This window comes from Panthera tigris, chromosome A3 (genome assembly GCF_018350195.1).
Source record: "Panthera tigris isolate Pti1 chromosome A3, P.tigris_Pti1_mat1.1, whole genome shotgun sequence".
NCBI lineage: Eukaryota > Metazoa > Chordata > Mammalia > Carnivora > Felidae > Panthera > Panthera tigris.
Window position 1 is genome coordinate 51,537,866 of NC_056662.1, and position 22,885 is coordinate 51,560,750.

Sequence of the window (22,885 nt, forward strand, 5' to 3'; positions counted from 1 at the left end):
ATATGAGATTTAAAATTGGTAAAGAATCAAAGTGATTTGGGGTACTTGGCTGGCTGAGTTGGTAGAGCATGTGACCCTTGATCTTGGGGTTGTGAGTTCAACCCCCAACTGGGGAAGAGGGGGAGGAGGAGGAGAAGTATCATCATCATCATCATCAAAGTGATTTTTTTCAGAGTGAAATCTTTCAAATGAGACTACACATATGTAGGCAAGATAGAGTACACAGAATTACCTATAAAGCATTTCTGCCACACAAGTTACATAATACCAAAAAGAAGGGAAAAATTAAGAATGTGAGATACTCAACTGAGCTCTTCCACAAACTACCATAAAAATGGGAGGCAAGAAGGATGGTGGAGAAAGTGAAGTATCTTAAGTTTAAAGAGACTCGACCAAGACAACCATAAAGGCCTGGTTATATTTCTATTTTTGTTGTGGTGGTGAATTTTTTGTTAATAGGTTTATTGAGACATAATTCATACACCATATAATTCACCTATTTAAAGTGTACAATTAAATGATTTTTAGTATATTCACACAGTTGTGAAACCATTATCATAATCAGTTTTAGAACATTTTCATCACCTACTCCCAAAAAACCCTAACCATTAGCAGTCATCCCAATACTGCCCCAACCACTGATCTGCCTTCTCTATATAGATTTACCTATTCTGGATTTTTCATATAAATGGAATCATACAATATGTGGTCTTTTGTGACTTGCTTCTGTCACTTTGAATATTTTCTTTCTTTTTTTTTTAAGGTTTGAGACTGGGTTCATTTGTTGTTTTTTTAAATGTTTATTTGAGAGAGAGAGAGAGAGAGAGAGAGAGAGAGAGAGAGAGAGAGAGTCAAAGAGAAAGGAAAACAGAGGATCTGAAGCAGACTCTGTGCTGACCAGAGAGAACCCAATGCAGGGCTTGAACTCACGAACAGTGAGATCACGACCCGAGCCTAAGTCAGACACTTAACCAACAGAGGCCACTCAGGCGCCCCTACTTTCAATATTCTCAAGGTTCATTCATGTTGTAGTATGCATCAATACAGCATTTCTTTTTACCACCAAATAATGTTCCACTGTATACATAGACCATATCCATTTATCCACCGATGGACATTTGGATTGTCCACTTTTTGGCTATTATGAATCATGCTGCTATGAACATCCCTGTACAAATTTCTGTGCGTACATATGCCTTCATCTCTCCTGTACATACCTAGGAATGGAAATGCTGACTTACATAGTAATCTATGTTAAATCTTTTCAGGAACTGCCAGACTATTTTCCAAAGGTGCTACAGTTTTATAATTTCACCAGCAGTATATGAGTTTCAATTTCTTCATTTACATTTTGGTCACAATTAAGATTACCTAGTTTTTTGTTTTTTAATTTGCCATCCTAGTGATGGGATGTGATATATCAAAATGGTTTTGATTTGCATTTCCCAAGTTAGTAATGTTGAGCATCATTTCATGTGCTTATTGACCATTTGTATATGATTCTTACAGAAATGTCTACTCAGATCCATAGTGCATTTTTAATTAGGTTTTCTTTTATATTACTAAGTTGTAAGGCTTTTTAAAAAATATTTCAAATGGAAGTCCCTTATCAGATACATGACTTGAAAAATACTTTCTCTATTCAGTTGGGTTGTCTTTTGACTTTCATGATGGTATCCTCTGGAGCATAAAAGTTAAAAAGAAAAAAAGTTTTATCTTAAATTTCATTTTTATTAGTTAGAATTTTCTCAGCAACGGAGGTTTTTTTGTCTTCTGGTTTGGTCTTAACAACAATTAACATTTATTGAATATGTGTTTTTATCAGTCACTGTAAGAAGCTAGGGCTGTAGAGATGTAGAAGCCAAATTTGTTGGCAAAACTCCAAAGATCACCATGCTTCAACCCTGCTTTCTTCTCCCACTACTGCCCATTACTTTCTTCACATCTGGTACTCCAGCCATCCAGACCTTCTGTAAATAACTAACATACATTGCTCTTTTCCCCAATTCCATGTTTTCTTTCATGTTATTTCCATATACCCTTATTACTAAGATAAGATGAGCAAAACTGAATGCATTTAAGGTGTACAATGTGATGTTTTAATATATGTATACATTGTGAAATGGCTACCACAACCAAGATAATTAACATACCCATCATCTCACACAGTTACCTTTTATTTATTTTTGGTGGTGAGAACACACTTGAGATCCTAACAGGTCTGAGGTGAGATCTCACTGTAGGTTTGTTTTAATCTGTGCTTCCTGGATTATCAGTGATGTTTACCTTTTCATATACTTGTTGGCCATGCATAGGTCTTCTTTGGAAAAATGTCTATTCAGGTCCTTTACCCATTTTTTAATCAGTTAAGTTTTAAATCTTGATACAGCCCAATTATCTTTTTTTAATTAATTTTCTTTTTAAAATTTTTAAAATGTTTATTTATTTTTGAGAGAGACAGAGCACAAGAGCACAGAGACAGAGAGGGAGACACAGAATCTGAAGTAGGCTCCAGGCCTTGAGCTGTCAGCACAGAGCCCAACATGGGCGTGGCTCGAACCCACAAACCGTGAGATCATGATCTGAGCCACCCAGGTGCCCCCAGTTATCTTTCTTCTTTGTTTCGTTCTGCTTTCAGTGTCATATTTAAGAAGCCATTTTCAAACCCAATGGCACAATTTACATGTATGTTTCTTCAGACAGTTTTGTGTTTTTTACCTCTTATATGTAGGCCTTGGATGCACTATAAGGGGTCATTTCTGGATTCTCAATTCTAGTCCCTAGACCTGCACATCTGTCCTTATGCCAACATCACACTCTACCCATTAATGTAGCTTTGTAGAAAAATTTAAAATCAGGAAGTGTGAGTTCTCCAACTCAGTCCTTTTTCAAACTTGTTTTGGATATTCTGGGTCCCTGGCATTTCCATATGAATTTCAGGATGAGGTTATTAATTTCTACCAAGAAGCAAGCTGGGATTTTATAATAAGGATTGCACTGAATATGTAGATCAGTTTAGGAAATACCAGCATGCTAAATCTTCCAATCCATGAATAAGGATGTCATTCAATTTTTATTAGATCTTCTTAATTTCTTTCAACAATGTTTTATAGTTTTCAGAGCATGAGTTTTACACTTCTTCTGAAAAACTAATTTCTAAGTATTCTTTTTGATGCCACTGAAAGGGGAATTGTTTTCTTACATTCATTCTCAAATTGTTCATTGCTAGCATATAAATATACAATTGATTTCTTGAATATTGAATTTGTATCCTTTAACCTTAATTTGCTTATTAGTTTTTATAGTTTTTTTTTTTTTTTTAGTGACTTCCTTAGGTTTTTATATAAACAAGATTATGTCATCTGCAAATAGTTTTACTTTCTCTCTACTCTGGATGCCTTTATTTCATTTTCTTAACTAACTTCCCGGGCTAGAAACTCCAGTGCAATATTAAATAGAAGAGGTCAGAATAAGTATCCTTTTCTTGTTCCTAATTTTAGGGAGAAGCATACAGGGTTTTTTTTCATCATTAAGTATGATATTAAGTGTCTCAGTCCTGAAGAGAGCTCAGTAATTCTTGTAATAATTTTTTACATGCCAATCTTTAGCCTTTCAACATGGAAAAAAACTCCACATTTATCATACACTAAAAGTAATAGGAATTTAATAGACATTTGTGAGGTAAAGTAAAAAAGGTAAAGTAGTTGCTCCTCTAATGGATGGATGAATGGAGAGATACAGATGGAGAGATATGGCTTTCTTAGGGAGTCATACTTAGGGAGATTTTGTGGATGTACTTTATCAATAAAGAAAGTTCTCTTTTATCTCTAGCTTTTAACTGCTTTTATCATAAAAGTATGTTGAATTGTCAAATGCTTTTTTTTGCATCTGTTGAGAAAATAATGTGATTTTTATCCTTATTTTACTGGTATAACATGAGTAGATTTCTGGAGGTTAAGTCAACCTTACATTCCTGGGATAAATCATACTTAGTTATGGTATACAATTCTTTTTATATATGACTGGATTCAATTTGCTTGTATTGGGTTGAGGAGTTTTGTGTCTGTAATCCTAAGAGATTGGTTTCTACTGTTCTTGTGATATATTTGTCTGGTTTTGTTATCATGATAATACTGGCATCATAAGATGAGTTAAGTGTGGGATCCTTTTCTATTTTTGAGAAGAGTTTGTGCAGAATTTACATTAATTCTTTAATGACTATTAGAATTCACCAACGAAGCCATATGGACCTGGCTTTTTCTTTGTAGGTAGTATTTTGATTGATTTAATCTCTTTAACTTATTACAGATCAATTTAACTTTTCTACTTCTTCTTGAGTCATTTTTTGATAGTTTTTATCCCTCTAGGAATTTGCCTACTTCACCTCACTTATCTATTAGCCTACAATTATTCATAATATTTCCTTATAAATCTTTTTATTTCTGTAAGATGATCATGTCTCTTTTTTCCCCCCAATTTTAGTAATCTTGGTTTGGTCTTTCTTCAAATGACCAATCTAGATAAAGGTTTGTCAGGTTTCAAAACCTCTGGAAAAAGAACCAACTTTCAGTTTTGTTGATTTTCTCTACTGTTTTTCTATTCTCAGTTTCACAAACTTCTGCTCTACTCTTTAGTACTTCTTTACTGCTGGCTTTAGGATTAGTTTGCTTGATTATCCCAGTGTCTTATGGTAGAAGGTAACATTACTGAGATTCGTCTTTTCTAATGTAGGCATTTGCAGCTACATATCCTCCCCTAAGTATTGTTCTAGCTGCATCCCATGTGTCTTGGTAAATGTGTTTTCATTTTTTTTCATCTTACTTTCTAATTCCCCTTGTGATTACTTCATTGGCCAGTTGGTTATTTAGTTACATATTATTTAACTTCCATACATTTGTGAATTTCTCAAATTTCATTCTGTTACTGATTTCTAATTTAATTCCACTGTGGTCAGAAAATATACTTTGTATAATGTATTAAGGTTCCATTTTTCTTGGCATATGGGCTATGCTGGTGAATGTTCCAGGTACACTGTAGAGGAATGTATATTCTGCAACTGTTGAGTGGAGGGTTCTATGGATATCTGCCTTGTTAGATTGAAATTTGAACTAAATATAAAAAAAAGATTGGGGCCACCTGTGGAAATCTGTATATGGACCAGTTATTAAATATTTTAGAAAGACCTCCAAACCTCTACAATTTTTTTTACTGATTGCTGCATGCTGAATACTTATAACAAAAATTATTACTTCAAACTTTGTATTTTAACAGACTAGAAATTCTAGGTTACTTTTCTTTTGGAATCAATAGATACAGGGAAATAATACTAAAACCATCATTTGGGTCTCCAACATCTTCTCAAAACATCAATGAACTTTAAAATACAGAATCAAGACATTATAAGCAGTTATGTTTAAATACACAAAACAGTCAATTACCTAGCATTCAAGATATACATAGAAATAATAGCTAGCGCACAGAAAATACACAATAATGAGAGACCTGACAGGAAATCTATTGATACCCAGTGTCTCAGTCCTGAAGAGAGCTCAGTAATTCTTGTAATAATTTTTTACATGCCAATCTTTAGCCTTTCAACATGGAAAAAAACTCCACATTTATCATACACTAAAAGTAATAGGAATTTAATAGACATTTGTGAGGTAAAGTAAAAAAGGTAAAGTAGTTGATCCTCTAATGGATGGATGAATGGAGAGATACAGATGGAGAGATATGGCTTTCTTAGGGAGTCATACTTATAATAATCTTAGCTACCATGTAAGTTTCCAAGCTATTTTAAACAATTATTTCATATTCTACTACTATTTTAACTGTGCGGTCTAGAATAGACTTTTGTATATGATTGAAACTTGAATTTTCATATCTTAGTGGATAATGAGTTACATCAACTTTAAAGAAAAATTTTGATTGACAAAGCCAATAAAGGGATGAGTAGCTAGCTATTCATGGAAAACTGTACTGATGCTTATAACCTTTACACAGAGACTTACTCAATTTTGTTTTTCATCATGGATTATAAGAGACAAGACAGCAGAATGTCCATGAACTAAATTCCAAATCTGCCATTTTCTTCCCAGCCATGTAGAATAATAAAATCTCAAAACTCTCTTAATACTGCTTGTGAAACTGGCATAATAACAGATCTGGTTATCTCACAAAAATTGCTGTGAGGTTTACATGAAAAAATATATGTGGAAGCATTTTTAAAACTATGAAAAAGTAGATGATCCAAAGGAAGATGGTGGAATAGGATCCAGAGCTCACCTTGTCCCACAAGTACACTCACACTACACCTATTCAACTCACTATGTAAACAACCTGAAGACTGAGAGAAACGACCTTCAACAGTTAATTGTAGAAAGGCCGTGACATCAAAAAGGGTAGGAGGGGCAGGGATGTAGTTGGGAACCAAATCCCCAGTAACACTAACCACAAATGGGAGGGATACCACAAGCACAGAGAAGCAAGAGGATGAGACTCCACAGCAGGCACCCCAGGCACTGGGGACTTGCACTGGGAAGACAAGTACCAGTAACATCTGGCTTTAGAAACCAGTGGGGCTTAACTTTGGGAGCTTTTGAAATCAGCCAGGCTTAACTTCAGGTATTTTAAAAATCAGCAGGCTTAACTCTGGGCATCCAGAAGGCAACAGGAAATTGAGTCCTCATCCTTCAAGAGCTCCCATAATAAATAACTCCAGCCCCAAGACACAGCACAGAAGCAGCAGTTTGAAAAGCACCTGGGGTATATGTAAAGATTAATTTACTAATCTCAGAAGGTGCAGTGGAGGGGCAGGGATCTTCAGATTCCTCCAAAAACAAAAGTGCTCGCAGGTACCATTTCTTTTTCCTTCCCCGAGACCAGATAGCCAGGCACTTGTGGGAGCTGAGGCTAAAACTCTCCACCTAGCTTGCTAACACTGTATACCTTACGCTAGCCTAGTAATCCCTGTAAAAACCTGTCCCATCCAAAACATCCACCTCACCAGGCAGCCATCCAAAGCTGTCCCACCCCACTACACCCTGCAAGCAGCCCTGGCAGGGATGGGCACCACTCCAAAGTAACTCTTGACCTGGCGAGGGGGAGATAACCCCATACACCAGCACGCCCACAGTTCTAGCAGCTGAGTCTTTTAGCTAGCTGCACGGGGAGAAAGCCCTGCCATTGGGTGCACCAGCAACTATGGCAGAGAGGCTAAGTGCCGAATCAAGTCTGACTGCCAGCTCCATTCACCAAGGAAAGCCTCTCAGTTGGCCCTGCTGGGAGAAAGTAATGCTGCTCAGTGCCTTGCATCTATAGCAGACAGGCTAACTGCAGACAGCTAGCCTGACTGCTGGCACCACCCACCTATGAGCCCATGGAAGCCTCAGACAGATACCTGAATGGCGAAAAAAACAAATCCTGCCCTTTATGCTAATATCAGGCAAAGCAGGATCACTGTAACCAACTGGGCTAAAGGCTTAGACACAAGAGGGGGAAACACATAGGAGAAACACCACATAGGAGAAACACCTGGAGTACCTGGTTCTAGTGACAAGTGGGCACGGCACTGTAGGACACCAAAGGACCTCTTCTACACAAGACCACTGTTTTCAAGACAAGGTGATACTGCTGACCTACACAGTACATAGACACAAACACAGAGAGTTAGATGAAATGAAGAAACAGAGAATATGTCCCAAAAGAAAGAACAGGACAAAACCATAGCAATAAGAGCTAAGTGAAACAGAGATAATATGCCTGATAAAGAATTCAAAATAATGATCAAAAAGATACTCACTAGATTGGAGACAAGAGAGTATTAATTCAGTAAGAACTTCAACATATACATAGAAAATATAAAAAAAGAACCAGTAAGAAATAAAGAATTCAAACTGAAATAAAATATACAGTAGAGGCAATCAGTAGTAAGTTAGAGGAGGTAGAAGAAGGGATCAGTGATATAAAAGACAGAGTAATGGAAAGCAACCAGACTGAATAGCAAATAATACTACTACTAATAAATGAGAATAGGTTGAGAAAACTCAGTGACATCATCAAGCATAATGTTTACATCATAGGGATCCCAGAAGGAGAAGAGAGAGAGAAGGGGACAGAAAATTTATTTGAAGAAATAATAGCTGTAAATATCCCAAATCTGGGGAAGAAAACAGACATCCAGATCCAGGAAGTAAGAGTAAACCAAAAGATCCACACCAAGTGACATACAAAAATGGCAAAGAGCGGGGTGCCTAGGTGGCTCAGTTGGTTAGGTATCTGACTCTTGGTCTCAGCTCAGGTCTTGCTCTCAGGGTCATGAGTTCAAGCCCCACATTGGGCTCCATGCTGCGTGTGAAGCCTGCTTAAAAGAAAAAAAAAAAAGGCAAAAAGTGGTGATAAAGAGAAATCTTTCAAAAACAGCAAGAGTAAACAATCACTTACAAGAAACCCCAAAAGGCTATCATCAGATTTTTTCAGCAGAAACTCTGTAGGCCAGAGGAAAGTGGCATGCTATATTGAAAGTATTGAAAGGAAAAAACGTGCAATCAAGAATACCCAGGGACTCAGTCAGTTAAGAATCTGACTATTTCGGCTCAGGTCATGATCTCATAGTTCATGAGATCTAGTCTTGTGTCAGGCTCTGTGCTGACAGCATGGAGCCTACTTAGAATTCTCTCTCTCTACGTGGAAAACCTGATAAACTCCACCAAAAGTCTGCTAGAACTGATACATAAATTCAGCAAAGTCTCAGGATACAAAATCAATGTACAGAAATCAGTTGCATTCTTATACACTAACAATGAAGCAACAGAAAGACAAATAAAGAAACTGATCTCATTCACAATTGCACCAAGAACCATAAAATACCTAGGAATAAATCTAACCAAAGATGTAAAGGATCTGTATGCTGAAAACTATAGAAAGCTTATGAAGGAAATTGATGAAGATATAAAGAAATGGAAAAACATTCCGTGCTCATGGATTGGAAGAATAAATATTGTCAAAATGTCAATACTACCCAAAGCTATCTACACATTCAATGCAATTCCAATCAAAATTGCACCAGCATTCTTCTCAAAACTAGAACAAGTAATCCTAAAATTGATATGGAACCACAAAAGGCCCTGAACAGCCAAAGTAATTTTGAAGAAGAAGACCAAAGCAGGAGGCATCACAATCCCAGACTTTAGCCTCTACTACAAAGCTGTCATCATCAAGACAGCATGGTATTGGCACAAAAACAGACACATAGACCAATGGAATAGAATACAAACCCCAGAACTAGACCCACAAACGTATGGCCAACTAATCTTTGACAAAGCAGGAAAGAATATCCGATGGAAAAAAGACAGTCTCTTTAACAAATGGTGCTGGGAGAACTGGACAGCAACATGCAGAAGATTGAAACTAGACCACTTTCTCACACCATTCACAAAAATAAACTCAAAATGGATAAAGGACCTGAATGTGAGACAGGAAACCATCAAAACCCTGGAAGGGGAAAGGAGGAAGACCTCTCTGACCTCAGCCGTAGCAATTTCTTACTTGACACACCCCCAAAGGCAAGGGAATTAAAAGCAAAAATGAATTACTGGGACCTTATGAAGATAAAAGGCTTCTGCACAGCAAAGGAAACAACCGACAAAACTAAAAGGCAACCAACAGAATGGGAAAAGATATTTGCAAATGACATATCGGACAAAGGGCTAGCATCCAAAATCTATAAAGAGCTCACCAAGTCCACACCCGAAAAACAAATAATCCAGTGAAGAAATGGGCAGAAAACATGAATAGACATTTCTCTAAAGAAGACATCCGGATGGCCAACAGGCACATGAAAAGATGCTCAACGTCGCTCCTCATTAGGGAAATACAAATCAAAACCACACTCAGATACCACCTCACGCCAGTCAGAGAGGCCAAAATGAACAAATCAGGAGACTATAGATGCTGGAGAGGATGTGGAGAAACAGGAACCCTCTTGCACTGTTGGTGGGAATGCAAATTGGTGCAGCCACTCTGGAAAACAGTGTGGAGGTTCCTCAGAAAATTAAAAATAGACCTACCCTATGACCCAGCAATAGCACTGCTAGGAATTTACCCAAGGGATACAGAAGTACTGATGCATAGGGGCACTTGTACCCCAATGTTTATAGCAGCACTCTCAACAATAGCCAAATTATGGAAAGAGCCTAAATGTCCATCAACTGATGAATGGATAAAGAAATTGTGGTTTATGTACACAATGGAGTACTACGTGGCAATGAGAAAGAATGAAATATGGCCCTTTGTAGCAATGTGGATGGGACTGGAGAGTGTTATGCTAAGTGAAATAAGCCATACAGAGAAAGACAGATACCACATGGTTTCACTCTTATGTGGATCCTGAGAAACTTAACAGAAACCCATGGGGGAGGGGAAGAAAGAAAAAAAAAAAAAAAGGAGGTTAGAGTGGAAGAGAGCCAAAGCATAAGAGACACTTAAAAACTGAGAACAGGGGCGCCTGGGTGGCGCAGTCGGTTCAGCGTCCGACTTCAGCCAGGTCACGATCTCGCGGTCCGTGAGTTCGAGCCCTGCGTCAGGCTCTGGGCTGATGGCTCGGAGCCTGGAGCCTGTTTCCGATTCTGTGTCTCCCTCTCTCTCTGCCCCTCCCCCGTTCATGCTCTGTCTCTCTCTGTCCCAAAAATAAATTAAAAAAAAAAAATGTTGGAAAAAAAAAACCAAAAAACAAAACTGAGAACAAACTGAGGGTTGATGGGGGGTGTGAGGGAGGGGAGGGTGGGTGATGGGTATTGAGGAGGGCACCTTTTGGGATGAGCACTGGGTGTTGTATGGAAACCAATTTGACAATAAACTTCATAGATTGAAAAAAAAATAACACTGATGCAGTGGCAGAAACAAAACAAAGCATAAGGGGCGGGGGGGCACCTGGGTGGCTCAGTCAGTTAGGAGTCTGATTGCTGATTTCAGCTCAGGTCATGATCTCATGGTTTGTAGGACTGAGCCCTGCACTGGACTTCTGCTCTGTCAGGGGCTTGGGAATCCCTGCTTGAGATTCTCTCTCTTCTCTCTCTGCCCCTCCCCTGCTCACTCACTCTCTCTCAAAATAAAAAATACATATATAAATACATAAATAAATAAATAAGAAAGGATATGGGCTTAATTACACAAAAATGTAAAACTTTTATACAACATAGACTACTACTCTTTCTAAAATTCATATGGAATCTCCAGGCACAGTGAACAGACAAAAAACAATCTTGAAAAAGAACAAAGTTGAAGGTCTCACACTTCCTGATTTCAAACTTGCTGCAAAGCTACAGTAATCACAACAGTGTCATATTCACATAGAGATATAAAAACCAATGAGACAGAGAGCCCAGAAATAAGCCCTCACATACATGGTGAAATAATGTTTGTCAAGGGTGCCAAGACCACTCAATGGGGAAAAGGACAGTCTCTTCAACAAACGGTGAGGGGAAAACTGGATATTCACTTGTGAAAAATGAAGTGGACCCTTATCTTACACCAGAGACAAAAAATTAACTGAAAATTAATCACAGCCTTAAATATAACTAAAATTGCACTAATTTCTAGAAGCTTTACTTGGCTTATGGCACTTTTCTTCCACCTTCAAAGCTAGCAAACATGGGCTGAGTCTCTGACCTGTTCTTCTGCTTTGTCTGGTTAAAAGCTCACATGACTACTGGACCCACTCAGACAACCTGGTCAATCTCTATTGGAAAGTCAGCTGATTAGCAAACCGTAATTCACTTCTGCCATATAACATAACATATGGAAAGGTTCCAGGGATTAGGATATGAGTATCTTGAAGGCCATTATTCTGCCAAGCAGAAAAGGCATTTAGAAGAAACATTTTAGTTACGTAAAGATGAAAACTGGAAATAATTTTGTCAAATGAAACCCTAGCCAATATTTAACAATTATGTAATTGTTTCTGAAAACACTAAACAAACAACTTTAGATGTCTACTCTTCAAAGTTTTAATATATTTCTTGTAGAATATAGTTGTCAACCTCTAATGACCACATATACTAACTAGAAATCATGAATACTAATATCCAAATTAATGTCTGTAACTTAAGAAAATGGTCATTTCTTTTTGTTAACGAGAAGCCCCTTACAAATAGACTTTTCATCCCTTCATGACAAAAAGTAAAACAAAATTATTTTAGTGGAAATCATGTGTTATCAATCAGGAATTGTTCGTATCACTGATCATTTGCCTAACTCTAGTATACAATTATTTTGCCATTTCTGGATTAAGATGTTAACTTCTAGTCTCTATCTTTAAAAAGAAATTCCCATTATGTTAAGAAAAATAAAAGTATGAACTAATTTTAATTAAGTCTGAAATGAATCTTTTCAGAACTATTGGTATGGTCAATTTTCAATCAAAAATATTTTCAATATTTTTTCCCTTATAACATATACAATAGGCTTTCCAGTTTTGATCTTCATAAGTCATATGTATCAAATCAAGAAACAAACCTTTATACACTTCTCCTGAATATCATTTCTCTGAGAAGCAAATTTCAGTAGGGGCTTTTCACCATCCATTCCAGATTCTTCGCTTTTTAATTTACTAAGGTGGTGATCTGAAATCCAGTCCATGAAGACAGTTAAAAGTTCATAAACTTGTGCATTAAGTGGTACCTATATGTAAAAAATTAAACCAAACATATATTTCAGTTCACAACCTGATAAAAGTTCAAAGACAAGTTTTAAATTTGGGGATTATAGAAAAAGTTACCTAAAGAATGCCATTAAAATATGTATTGAGAGTCTATCTCTGAGAGTCTATCAAACTGAAGTAAAGAACAAAATGCCAGAAAAATTTATAGATTCAATTACACTGATTTTAGTATTCCTTCAAATCACTTTTAGTCAATTTAATTCTACATTTATCACACATCTACCTTAAACAGGGAACTACACTAGATTTAGTTTTTTAGAAATCTGAAAAGACAAAGAAACAAAAGCAAATAAATAAAAAAGTAACATTAAGCAGACAGCAATCTACAAAATCAGAATGAGATTAGAGTTACATTATTCTGAACGAGTAATTTTAACCTGTTTTCTTCAAATGGAAACTTTAGATGACTTCAGTCATCATTAAGTACCGAGTAGAAATAAAACTGAGTTAATACAACATGGAAGGCTGTATAAGAGGAAAAAGGTCAGAGTGGGGGTATGAAATATTTCCATTTACAACCACAAAAAATATTTCTGAACATATGTGCTGCCTGGCAGAGGGCAGTGGCAGGCCAGGGCAGTGGCAGACAGGGGCAAGTCGTATTTGTAGAGGAAATCGTAGTTCCAGGAGGTAGAGAAGGTAGATCTTAGGCCCAGAGACTTCAGGGAAAGATGTGCAGGTTGGTGCTATACCCTCTGTGCAATCTCCTTCCACCCACCTGGATGGAACCCTGAGGGCGTGGGCCGGCATGATGACAAGAATGTGGTTACTATCCTCATACGTGGCCTCTACCTCCTGGTGGCAGAATTCCTTTACAGTGCACCCACCTTCAATGAAGTGCTCATACTACAGGAAGCCTGAGGTGAACAGTTGCAGGTAGACTAACAGAAAGTCCAAGGTCCTCTGGTTATTGAAGGAGGGCAACAAGTTGGCTACTTAGGTCTGCTTCTCCATCTGCTCAGTTAGGTCTATAAACATGGTGTGGAAATCTTCAACTGTGAACAGTGAAGCCCTGGGACACCAGGTCTTCTTTGATCTTGGCAGACACAGGCTTGAACTGCTAAAACTCCCTGCTGACATCCAGCAGCATTTCCACGTGGAGAATCCAAAACCTCGATAGAAGCTGTTCATATAAGGGCATCTGGGTAGCTCAGCAGTTAAGTATCCCACTTCAGCGTAAGTCATGATCTCCCAGTTTGTGGGTTTAAGCCCTATATTGGGCTCTCTGCTGGCAGCACGGGGCCCACTTTGGATGCTCTATCTCCCTCTCTCTCTCTGTCCCTCCCCTCTCTCAGAAATAAATAAACATTTAAGAAGGAGGAGGAGGAGGAGGAGGAGGAGGAGGAGGAGGAGCAGCAGCAGCAGCAGCAGCAGCAGCAGCTGCTCACATAAAGCCTGGTCTTGCAGATGTGTGAGAACTTTTGGTGGAGGTGCTCAATCTTCCAGTGATAGATGTCATCCAGCATATTCCCTGCATAGGATGGTGAGTTCTAGTAGCTCCAAGAAGAGAAGGTTCTGCATAGCAATCTTTTGCTGAATTTGGTCCTGAGTCATGATGTCTTCATCATAAGCCAGATAGTTAACACCTTCAGAGTCACACTGCCCAATGGTGGCTCCTGATTTTACTACTCAGATTCCACAAAAATCTTTAAACAGTGCTGTGTTCCCACTTTATGAAAATAAGTAGAGGATTTATAAAAATTATTAAAAACCCACATTGAGATATCACTACTCACCTACCGAAAGGTCAAAATGAAAAAGACTGAAAACAAATGTTGGCAAGGTTGTGGAGCAATCACAAAATTCATAGGAGTATAAAACGGTACAACAGCTTTGGAAAACTGGCAGTTTCATGAAAAGTCAAATATCTATGACCCATAAATTCTGGCCTTAGTTGTATTTCCAAGATGAATGAAAACACATGTCCGCTAAAAGCCTTGTACACAAATATTCTTAACAGCTTTATTCATAATAGACAAAAAATAGAAATAGCCCAGGTGTCTATCAACAGAAGAATAAACAAATTCTGTGATACAGTCATACAATGGAATACTACTGAGCAACTACAGAGGAACAAACTATTGATACACCCAATGTTATAATGAGTAAAATAAGCCTTACCCAAATGAATGCATACTATACAATCCCATTGACCTAAGTTCTAAAATAGGTAAAATGAATTCATGGTGATAGAATGCAGATTAGCAGCTACTTCTTACAAGGAAGAGCTGAGAAGGGACAAGGGAACTTTCTAGAGTGATGGAAATATTCTCTATCTAGTTGTAGGTTACAGGAGTATAGGCATTCTTCAATACTGACCAAACTATATACTTAACAATATGCATTATGTTACTGTAATTTATGCCTCAATGTAAAAAAATTATTAGGAAAAAATAAATAAATTAGAGCTCATTCAGGTGTGGATTGCAGTCTTGACAGAAAACATTGAAAGCTTATGGGTTCTTAAAACACAATGAATAATAAAGCTCTTATTAAGCTTAAGGTCCTGTGATCTGTCAATGTTACTAGGCCTGAAACACTACTGAAATACTTTGTTTTGCTTTTGTAAATAGAAGCATATTAGAAACATTATACAACTATTTCTCTGTAAATGAATTATTATGGTGAATCTTTTCATATCAAAAAGGATAGGAAAAAAAAGGTTCAAGAACAAAGAGAAAAAATGTCTTTGCCTTCTATTGGAGAAATTTTCAATCACATCATACCTTGTGAGTTTTTGAGACTGGTACTTTTTCTTGTCTTAAACTTTTCATTTCGTTAGCAGCATGGGAATTTCCTTTCAGTCTCTGTATTGTCATAAACTCATATTTCCTCTGCAACAGTGCATATCCATGAATTAAAACACAATTGTATTAAATGTGAGAAAACCCAAAGGCAATCATTTAAAATTCACTTGTGCAGGCAGCTTACCTGTAAATTATCTAAACGAGCTTGAACTCTCTTAGCCTGAATCTCCATCTTCTTGTTTTCTTCACTTACTTCATTTAACTACAGTGAGAAAATATTAAATATTTCAATATAAAACTTAAGCTGATTTCATACTAAAGATTTCCAAAATAATCTATCTTATCTAGTCTGGCTAACCACACAATGTAACAAAACAGAGGTAGCATTCATGATTAAAGAAAATCACAGCTGAGGGTAACTAGACTTATCTTGGAAATCATTTTGAAATGTATAAAAACATTGAATCACTATGATATACACCTGAAATTAACAGGATATTGTATGTCAATTATACTTCAACAATAAAATAAATTTTTTAATTAAAATAAAACACAGCTAAAAATCATCATTAGTCCTCAAAGTACTAACAGTATCTAAGTTTACTGCATTCTATAAAAATCTGTTAAGTCTCCTGATATCTTACAAGTATATGTTTTAATGGGAAAGATCTTTTAATTGAACTTTTTATTGAACTATAATGTATGTATAGAAAAGTGTACAAATCATTAAAGCATGCAGTGTAATAAACTATTGAAATTGGATTAATATATAAATTTGGGAAGAACTGTCATGCTTAAAAATATTGAGTCTTCCCACCTATGATCATAACATAAACTTCAATTTATTTAGGTCTTCTTTATTTTATCTTAATAATGTTTTGTACTTTTCAGTATATATGTTATACACATCTTTATTTAGATTTAACCTGGATAGCTAATATTTTTTGACGTTATTATCTGTATCTTTCAATAAATAACATTTATTACCTGATTTTTGGTATATAAAAATACACCTGGTTTTTGAATATTGAACTTATATCCAAAGATTCTCCTAAATTTATTTAATTCTACTAACTTGTCTGTATACTTGTCTGTATACTTATCTTAATTCTACTTACTTGTTTGGATACCTCTGTATATAAGTACATAATCATATCATCAGTAGATAAGTCTTACTTCTTATTCCTTATTTTTCCAATCCTTATTTTCTACCTTTTTTTTTTCCCTATTGCACTGACTAGCAATTTCATTATAGTGTTCAATAGAAACAGGAACAGTGAGGACACTTTGTTCTGATTTCAGAGGGAAAACATTTCAATAACCTATATTAAGTATGATTTTGCTGTTGGTTTTTTTTTTTTGTAGATACTTAACAAAATTAAGTTTTCTTTTATTACTATTATCAACATGGTGCTCAATTTTATTATCAGCAGAAATTATGATTTTTCTACTCTTTTTCTACTCTTATTAGATGTGTTAATTTTCAAATGATAAATCACCTTTGTATTCCTGTATTAAATCCACTCAGTTGTATTATTTTTATGCATTGCTAGACTCAACCTGCTAACATTTAAAAATTTTACATCTATATTCATGTAACTGGTTTGAATTTTTCTTTTCTTGTAACATTCTTGACATGTTTAGTTTCAAGATTACACTGGCCTATTACAACAAGAAAGGGAGTTTTTCTCTTTTCCTATTTATATTTAAGACACAGGATGTTTCCTCCTTAATAGTTAGTCATTAGTTTTACTGTTCCTGGTCTTATTTTTCTCTGAACACTTTTAAAATTTTATCTTTATTTAATGTTTTTAGCAGTCTTAAAATTAAAGCAGTGTTCTTCTGTATGGTTTTCCTACATATGTACCCTGCTTAGGCTTAACATAATTTCTTGAATCTGTAGGTTGGTGGGTTTGCTTGTTTGTTTTTTACCATTTTGGATAGTGATTATTTCTCTTCCCATATTTTGTTTTTGCCCTATTATCCCTCTTATTTTTTATTTTATTTTATTTTTTTAATTTACATCCAAGTTAGTTAGCATATAGTGCAACAATGATTTACCCATTTAGCCCATCCCCCCCCAACAACCCCTCCAGTAACCCTTTGTTTGTTCTCCATCTTTAAGAGTCTCTTATGTTTTGTCCCCTCCCTATTTTTGTATTATTTTTGCTTCCCTTCTCTTATGTTCATCTGTTCTGTGTCTCAAAGTCCTCATATGAATGAAGTTATATATTTGTCTTTTTCTAATTTCACTTAGCAAAATACCCTCCAGTTCCACCCACATAGTTACAAACGGCAAGATTTAATTCTTTATGACTGCCGGGTAATACTCCATTGTATATATATACCACTTCTACTTTATCCATTCATCCATTGATGGACATTTGGGCTCTTTCCATACTTTGGCTATTGTTGATAGTGCTGCTATAAACATTGGGGTGCATGTGCCCCCTCGAAACAGCATACCTCTTCCCCTATGATAAATACCTAATAGTGCAATTGCTGGGTCGTAGGGTAGTTCTATTTTTAGTTTTTTGAGGAACCTCCATACTGTTTTCCAGAGTGGCTGCACCAGTTTGCATTCCCACCAGCAATACAAAGGAGATCATCTTTCTCCACATGCTCTCCAACATCTGTTGTTGCCTGGTTAATGTTAGCCATTCTGACAGGAGTGAGGTAGTATCTCATTGTGGTTTTGATTTGTATTTCCCTGATGATGAGTGACGTTGAGCATGTTTTCATGTGTTGGTTGGCCATCTGGATGTCTTCCTTGGAGAAGTATCTATTCATGTGTTTTGCCCATTTCTTCACTGGGTTATTTTTTTGGGGGTATTGAGTTTGATAAGTTCTTTATAAATTTTGGATACTAACCCTTTATCTGATATGTCATTTGCAAATATCTTCTCCCATTCTGTCGGTTGCCTTTTAGCATTGCTTGTGCAGAAGCTTTTTATTTTGATGAGGTCCCAATAATTCATTTTTACTTTTGTTTCCCTTGTCTCCCTTGTTTCCCTTGACGTGTTGAGTAAGAAGTTGCCGCAGCCAAGATCAAAGAAGTTTTTGCCTGCTTTCTCCTCAAGGATTTTGATGGCTTCCTGTCTCACATTTAGGTCTTTCATCCATTTTGAGTTTATTTTTGTGGATGGTGTAAGAAAGTGGTCCAGGTTAATTCTTCTGCATGTTGCTGTCCAGTTTCCCCAGCATGACTTGCTGAAGAGACTGTCTTTATTCCATTGGATATTCTTTCCTGCTTTGTCAAAGATTAGTTGGCCATACGTTTTTGGATCCATTTTTGGGTTCTCTATTCTGTTCCATTGATCTGAGTGTCTGTTTTTGTGCCAGTACCATACGGTCTTGGTGATTACAGCCTTGTAATACAGCTTGAAGTCCAGGATTGTGATGACTCCTGCTTTGGTTTTCTTTTTCGAGATTGCTTTGGCTATTCGGGGTCTTTTCTGGTTCCATTCAAATTTTAGGATTATTTGTTCCAGCTCTGTGAAGAATGGTGTTATTTTGATAGGGATTGCATTGAATATGTAGATTGCTTTGGATAGTGTTGACATTTTAACAATATTTGTTCTTCTTATCCAGGAGCATGGAATATTTTTCCATTTTTTTGTTTATTCTTCAACTTCTTTCATAAGCTTTCTACTGTTTTCAATGTAGAGAGTTCTCACCTCTTTGGTTAGATTTCTTCCTAGGGATTTTATGGTTTTTGGTGCAATTGTAAATGGGATTGATTCCTTGATTTCTCTTTCTGTTGCTTCATTGTTGTTGTGTAGGAATTCAACCGATTTCTATGCATTGATTTTATATCCTGCAACTTTGCTGAATTCATGAATCAGTTCTAGTGGTTTTTTGGTGGAATCTTTTGGGTTTTCCATATAAAGCATCATATCATGTGCGAAGAGTGAAAGTTTGACCTCCTCCTGGCCAATTTGGATGCCTTTTGTGTTGCCTGACTGCTCAAGTTAAGACTTCCAATACTATGTTGAATAACAGTGGTTACAAGTGGACACCCCTGTCTTGTTCCTGACCTTAGGAGGAAAGCTCTGTTTTTCTCCATTGAGGATGATATTAGCATTGGATTTTTCATATGTGGCTTTTATGATCTCGAGGTATGATCCTTCTATCCCTACTTTCTCAGGGTTTTTATCAGAAAGGATGCTGTGTTTTGTCGAATGCTTTCTCTGCATCTATTGAGAGGATCATGTGGTTCTTATCCTTTCTTTTATTGATGTGATGAATCACATTGATTGTTTTCCAGATACTGAACCAGCCCTGCATCCCAGGTATAAATCCCACTTGGTCGTGGTGAATTATTTTTTTCAATGTATTGTTGAATATGGTTGGCTAATATCTCATTGAGGATTTTTGCATCCATGTTCATCAGGGAAATTGGTCTGTAGTTCTCCTTTTTAATGGGGTCTTTGGTTTTGAAATCAAAGTAATGCTGGCTTCATAGAAAGAGTTTGGAAGTTTTCCTTCTATTTCTATCTTTTGGAACAGCTTCAAGAGAATAGGTGTTAACTCTTCCTTAAATGTTTGGTAGAATTCCCCTGGAAAGTCACCTGCCCTGGACTCTTGATTTTTGGGAGATATTTGATTACTAATTCAATTTCTTTACTGGTTATGTGTGTGTTCAAATTTTCTACTTCTTCCTGTTTCACTTTTGGTAGTTTATATGTTTCTAGGAATTTGTCCATTTCTTCCAGATTGCCCATTTTATTGGCATACAGCTGCTCATAATATTCTATTATTGTTTTTATTTCTTCTGTGTTGCTTGTGATCTCTTTCATTCTTGATTTGGGTCCTTTCCTTTTTCTTTTTGATCAAACTGGCTAGTAATTTATCAAGCCCTATTATCTCTTTTTGAATTCCCATGTTAAAACTTTTAACAAATGTTTCTTATTCTTTCTCCACTCAATGTTTTCATTTCAAGATTTTTTAGGAAATGATCCTCCAGTTCATTAATCCTAACTTCTGCTGTGACTTATCTACTGTTAAATCCTTTCACTGGAGTTTTGAAATTCAATGAGTGCATTTTTTAGTTTTAGAATTTCAATTTAATTCCTTTTTACATATTCTGCTTCTCTAATGAAGTTCTCAATCTTTTTTTCCTACTTATTTGAACATATTAATCACTTTCTGAACTTTAAAAAGAACTTTTTTTTATGTTTATTTATTTTTCAGGGAGAGAGAGACAGAATGAGAGTGGGCAAGGGGCAGAGAGAAAGGGAGACACAGAATCCTAAGCAGGCTCCAGGCTCTGAACTGTCAGCACAAAGCCCGACGCAGGGCTTGAACTCACGAACCCTGAGATCATGACCTGAGCCACAGTCAGACGCTTAACCAACTGAGCCACCCAGGCATCCTTATCAGTTTTTTAATCGTAATCATCATTTTAAAGTCATGGTTAGTAGCTCCAATATCTGGATCACTCGCAGGTATATTCATATTGTCTGGGGCATTTTTTTTCTCTTCATAGTCATGTGATTCTGCCCTTAGTGCAATTATTAATTTCGTACAGAATGACTAAGAAAATTTACAAATTCTATGCACATATCTTCTTTCAAAGAGGGCTCATTCTAAGAGCTCAAATGTCCATCGATAGATGAATAGATAAAGATGTGGTATATGTATACAATGAAGTATTACTCGGTAATCAAAAAGAATGAAATCTTGCCATTTACATCTATGTGGATGGAACTAGAGAGTATTATGATAAGTGAAATTAGTCAGAGAAAGACAAATATGACTTCACTCATATGACGACTTTAAGACACAGAACAGATGAACACAAGGGAAGGGAAGCAAAAATAACATAAAAACAGGGATGGGGACAAAACATAAGAGACTCTTAAATATGGAGAACAGAGAGTTACTGGAGGGGTTGTGGGAGGGGGGAAGGGCTAAATGGGTAAGGGGCATTAAGGAATCTACTCCTGAAATCATTGTTGCACTGTCTGCTAACTAACTTGGATGTAAATTTAAAAAATCAAATAAAAAAAAAAAGAGGGCTCATTCTAGGTATTCAAAATGGAGACTGATTACTCTAAACAGGAACTAAGATCATTTAGGAAATTTCAATCAGAGGAGGGTTCCATCTACCTCTAATTTGCCTCTTCCTAGAGTGCAACCCTGCTGCTTTTTTTTTTTTAATATATGAAATTTATTGTCAAATTGGTTTCTATATAACCCAGTGCTCATCCCAAAAGACGCCCTCTTCAATGCCCATCACCTACCCTTCCCTCCCTCCCCCCCCCACCCCCCCATCAACCCTCAGTTTGTTCTCAGTATTTAAGAGTGTCTTCCCTGCTGCTTTTTCAACCGAGGACCTATGTTGTCCACAGGGACTCTCCAGCCTGGTGAGTCCTGAATATTAATCCTTGCCTCCTCAGCTTAGCATGACTTAACGGATTTGTTATCATTGATGTTGTTATTATTGTTTCAAACTTATTTATACCCACTGGTGCCACAAATTACTACTTAAGACAGTCATGGAAATAACTTACCTTTTTATTTAGCAATTTTGAAATGCAGTTGAGCCTTAAGCCATGTGTGCGTTAGGGGTGTTGACCCCCAGGCAATAAAAAATTCATATAGAACTTCTGACTCCCCAAACTTAACTACAATAGCTTACTGTTGACCAGAAAAGCCTTAGTGATAACAGACAGTCAATTAACACATAATTCGTATGTTTTACTCCTATATACTATGTTCTTACAATAAATAAGCTAGAGAAAACAAAATGTTATTAAGAAAATCCTAAGGAAAATATATTTACAGTACTGTACTACTTATCAAAAAAAATCTGCATATAAGTGTAACGGTGCAAACCCGTGTTGTTCAAGGGTCAGCTGTATATATCATTCATAGTGCAAACTATAGCCCATGGGCCAAATCTGAACACTGTTGTTATAACGTCTTATTAGAACACAGCATACTCACTCACTTATTGACTATAGTTGCTTTTGCATTACGTCAGAGTTGAGTCATTGTGACAGACTGTATGGCTCACAGAGTCCAAAGTATTTACTATTTCATCCTTAACAGAAAACAAAAAACGATCCCTTATCCACACTAAACAAAGTAACTATAAAAAAGCACCCCGGGGACACCTGATTGGTTCAGTTAGTTAAGCATCTGACTCTCAATTTCGATGCAGGTCATAAACTCGCAGTTCATGATTTCAAGCCCCACATCAGGCTCTGCGCTGACAGTGGGGAGTCTGCTTAGGATTCTCTCTCTTCCTCTCTCTTTACCCCTACCCCACTTGTGTTCTCTCGTTCATGTGCTCTCTCTCTCTCAAAATAAATGAACTTAAAAAATTGTTTTAAAAAGCATTCTGCCAGTTGGTACCAAAGGGTTTCTCCCAAGCTTTTTCAGTTCGGACATACTAGATCAAAAATCCAATTAT

The 22,885-nt window shown here is 36.5% G+C and overlaps 1 protein-coding gene and 1 pseudogene across 10 annotated transcripts in view; both read right to left on the bottom strand.

Moving 5' to 3' along the window:
• Window positions 1-22,885, bottom strand: part of CCDC138 (coiled-coil domain containing 138) — a 134,290-nt gene that overhangs the window by 81,410 nt on the left and 29,995 nt on the right. For 9 of the 10 annotated variants that reach the window (XM_042981051.1, XM_042981043.1, XM_042981046.1 and 6 more), the window contains 3 exons: window positions 15,650-15,727; window positions 15,445-15,552; window positions 12,514-12,678 (listed from right to left, as the gene is read on the bottom strand). In XM_042981051.1, the coding sequence (XP_042836985.1) occupies window positions 12,514-12,678; window positions 15,445-15,552; window positions 15,650-15,727 (351 nt within the window). Of the gene's footprint in view, window positions 1-12,513; window positions 12,679-15,444; window positions 15,553-15,649; window positions 15,728-22,420; window positions 22,670-22,885 lie in introns of those variants that run through there. The other variant, XM_042981050.1, reaches the window with a different exon arrangement.
• Window positions 13,231-13,909, bottom strand: LOC102958619 (annotated as a pseudogene).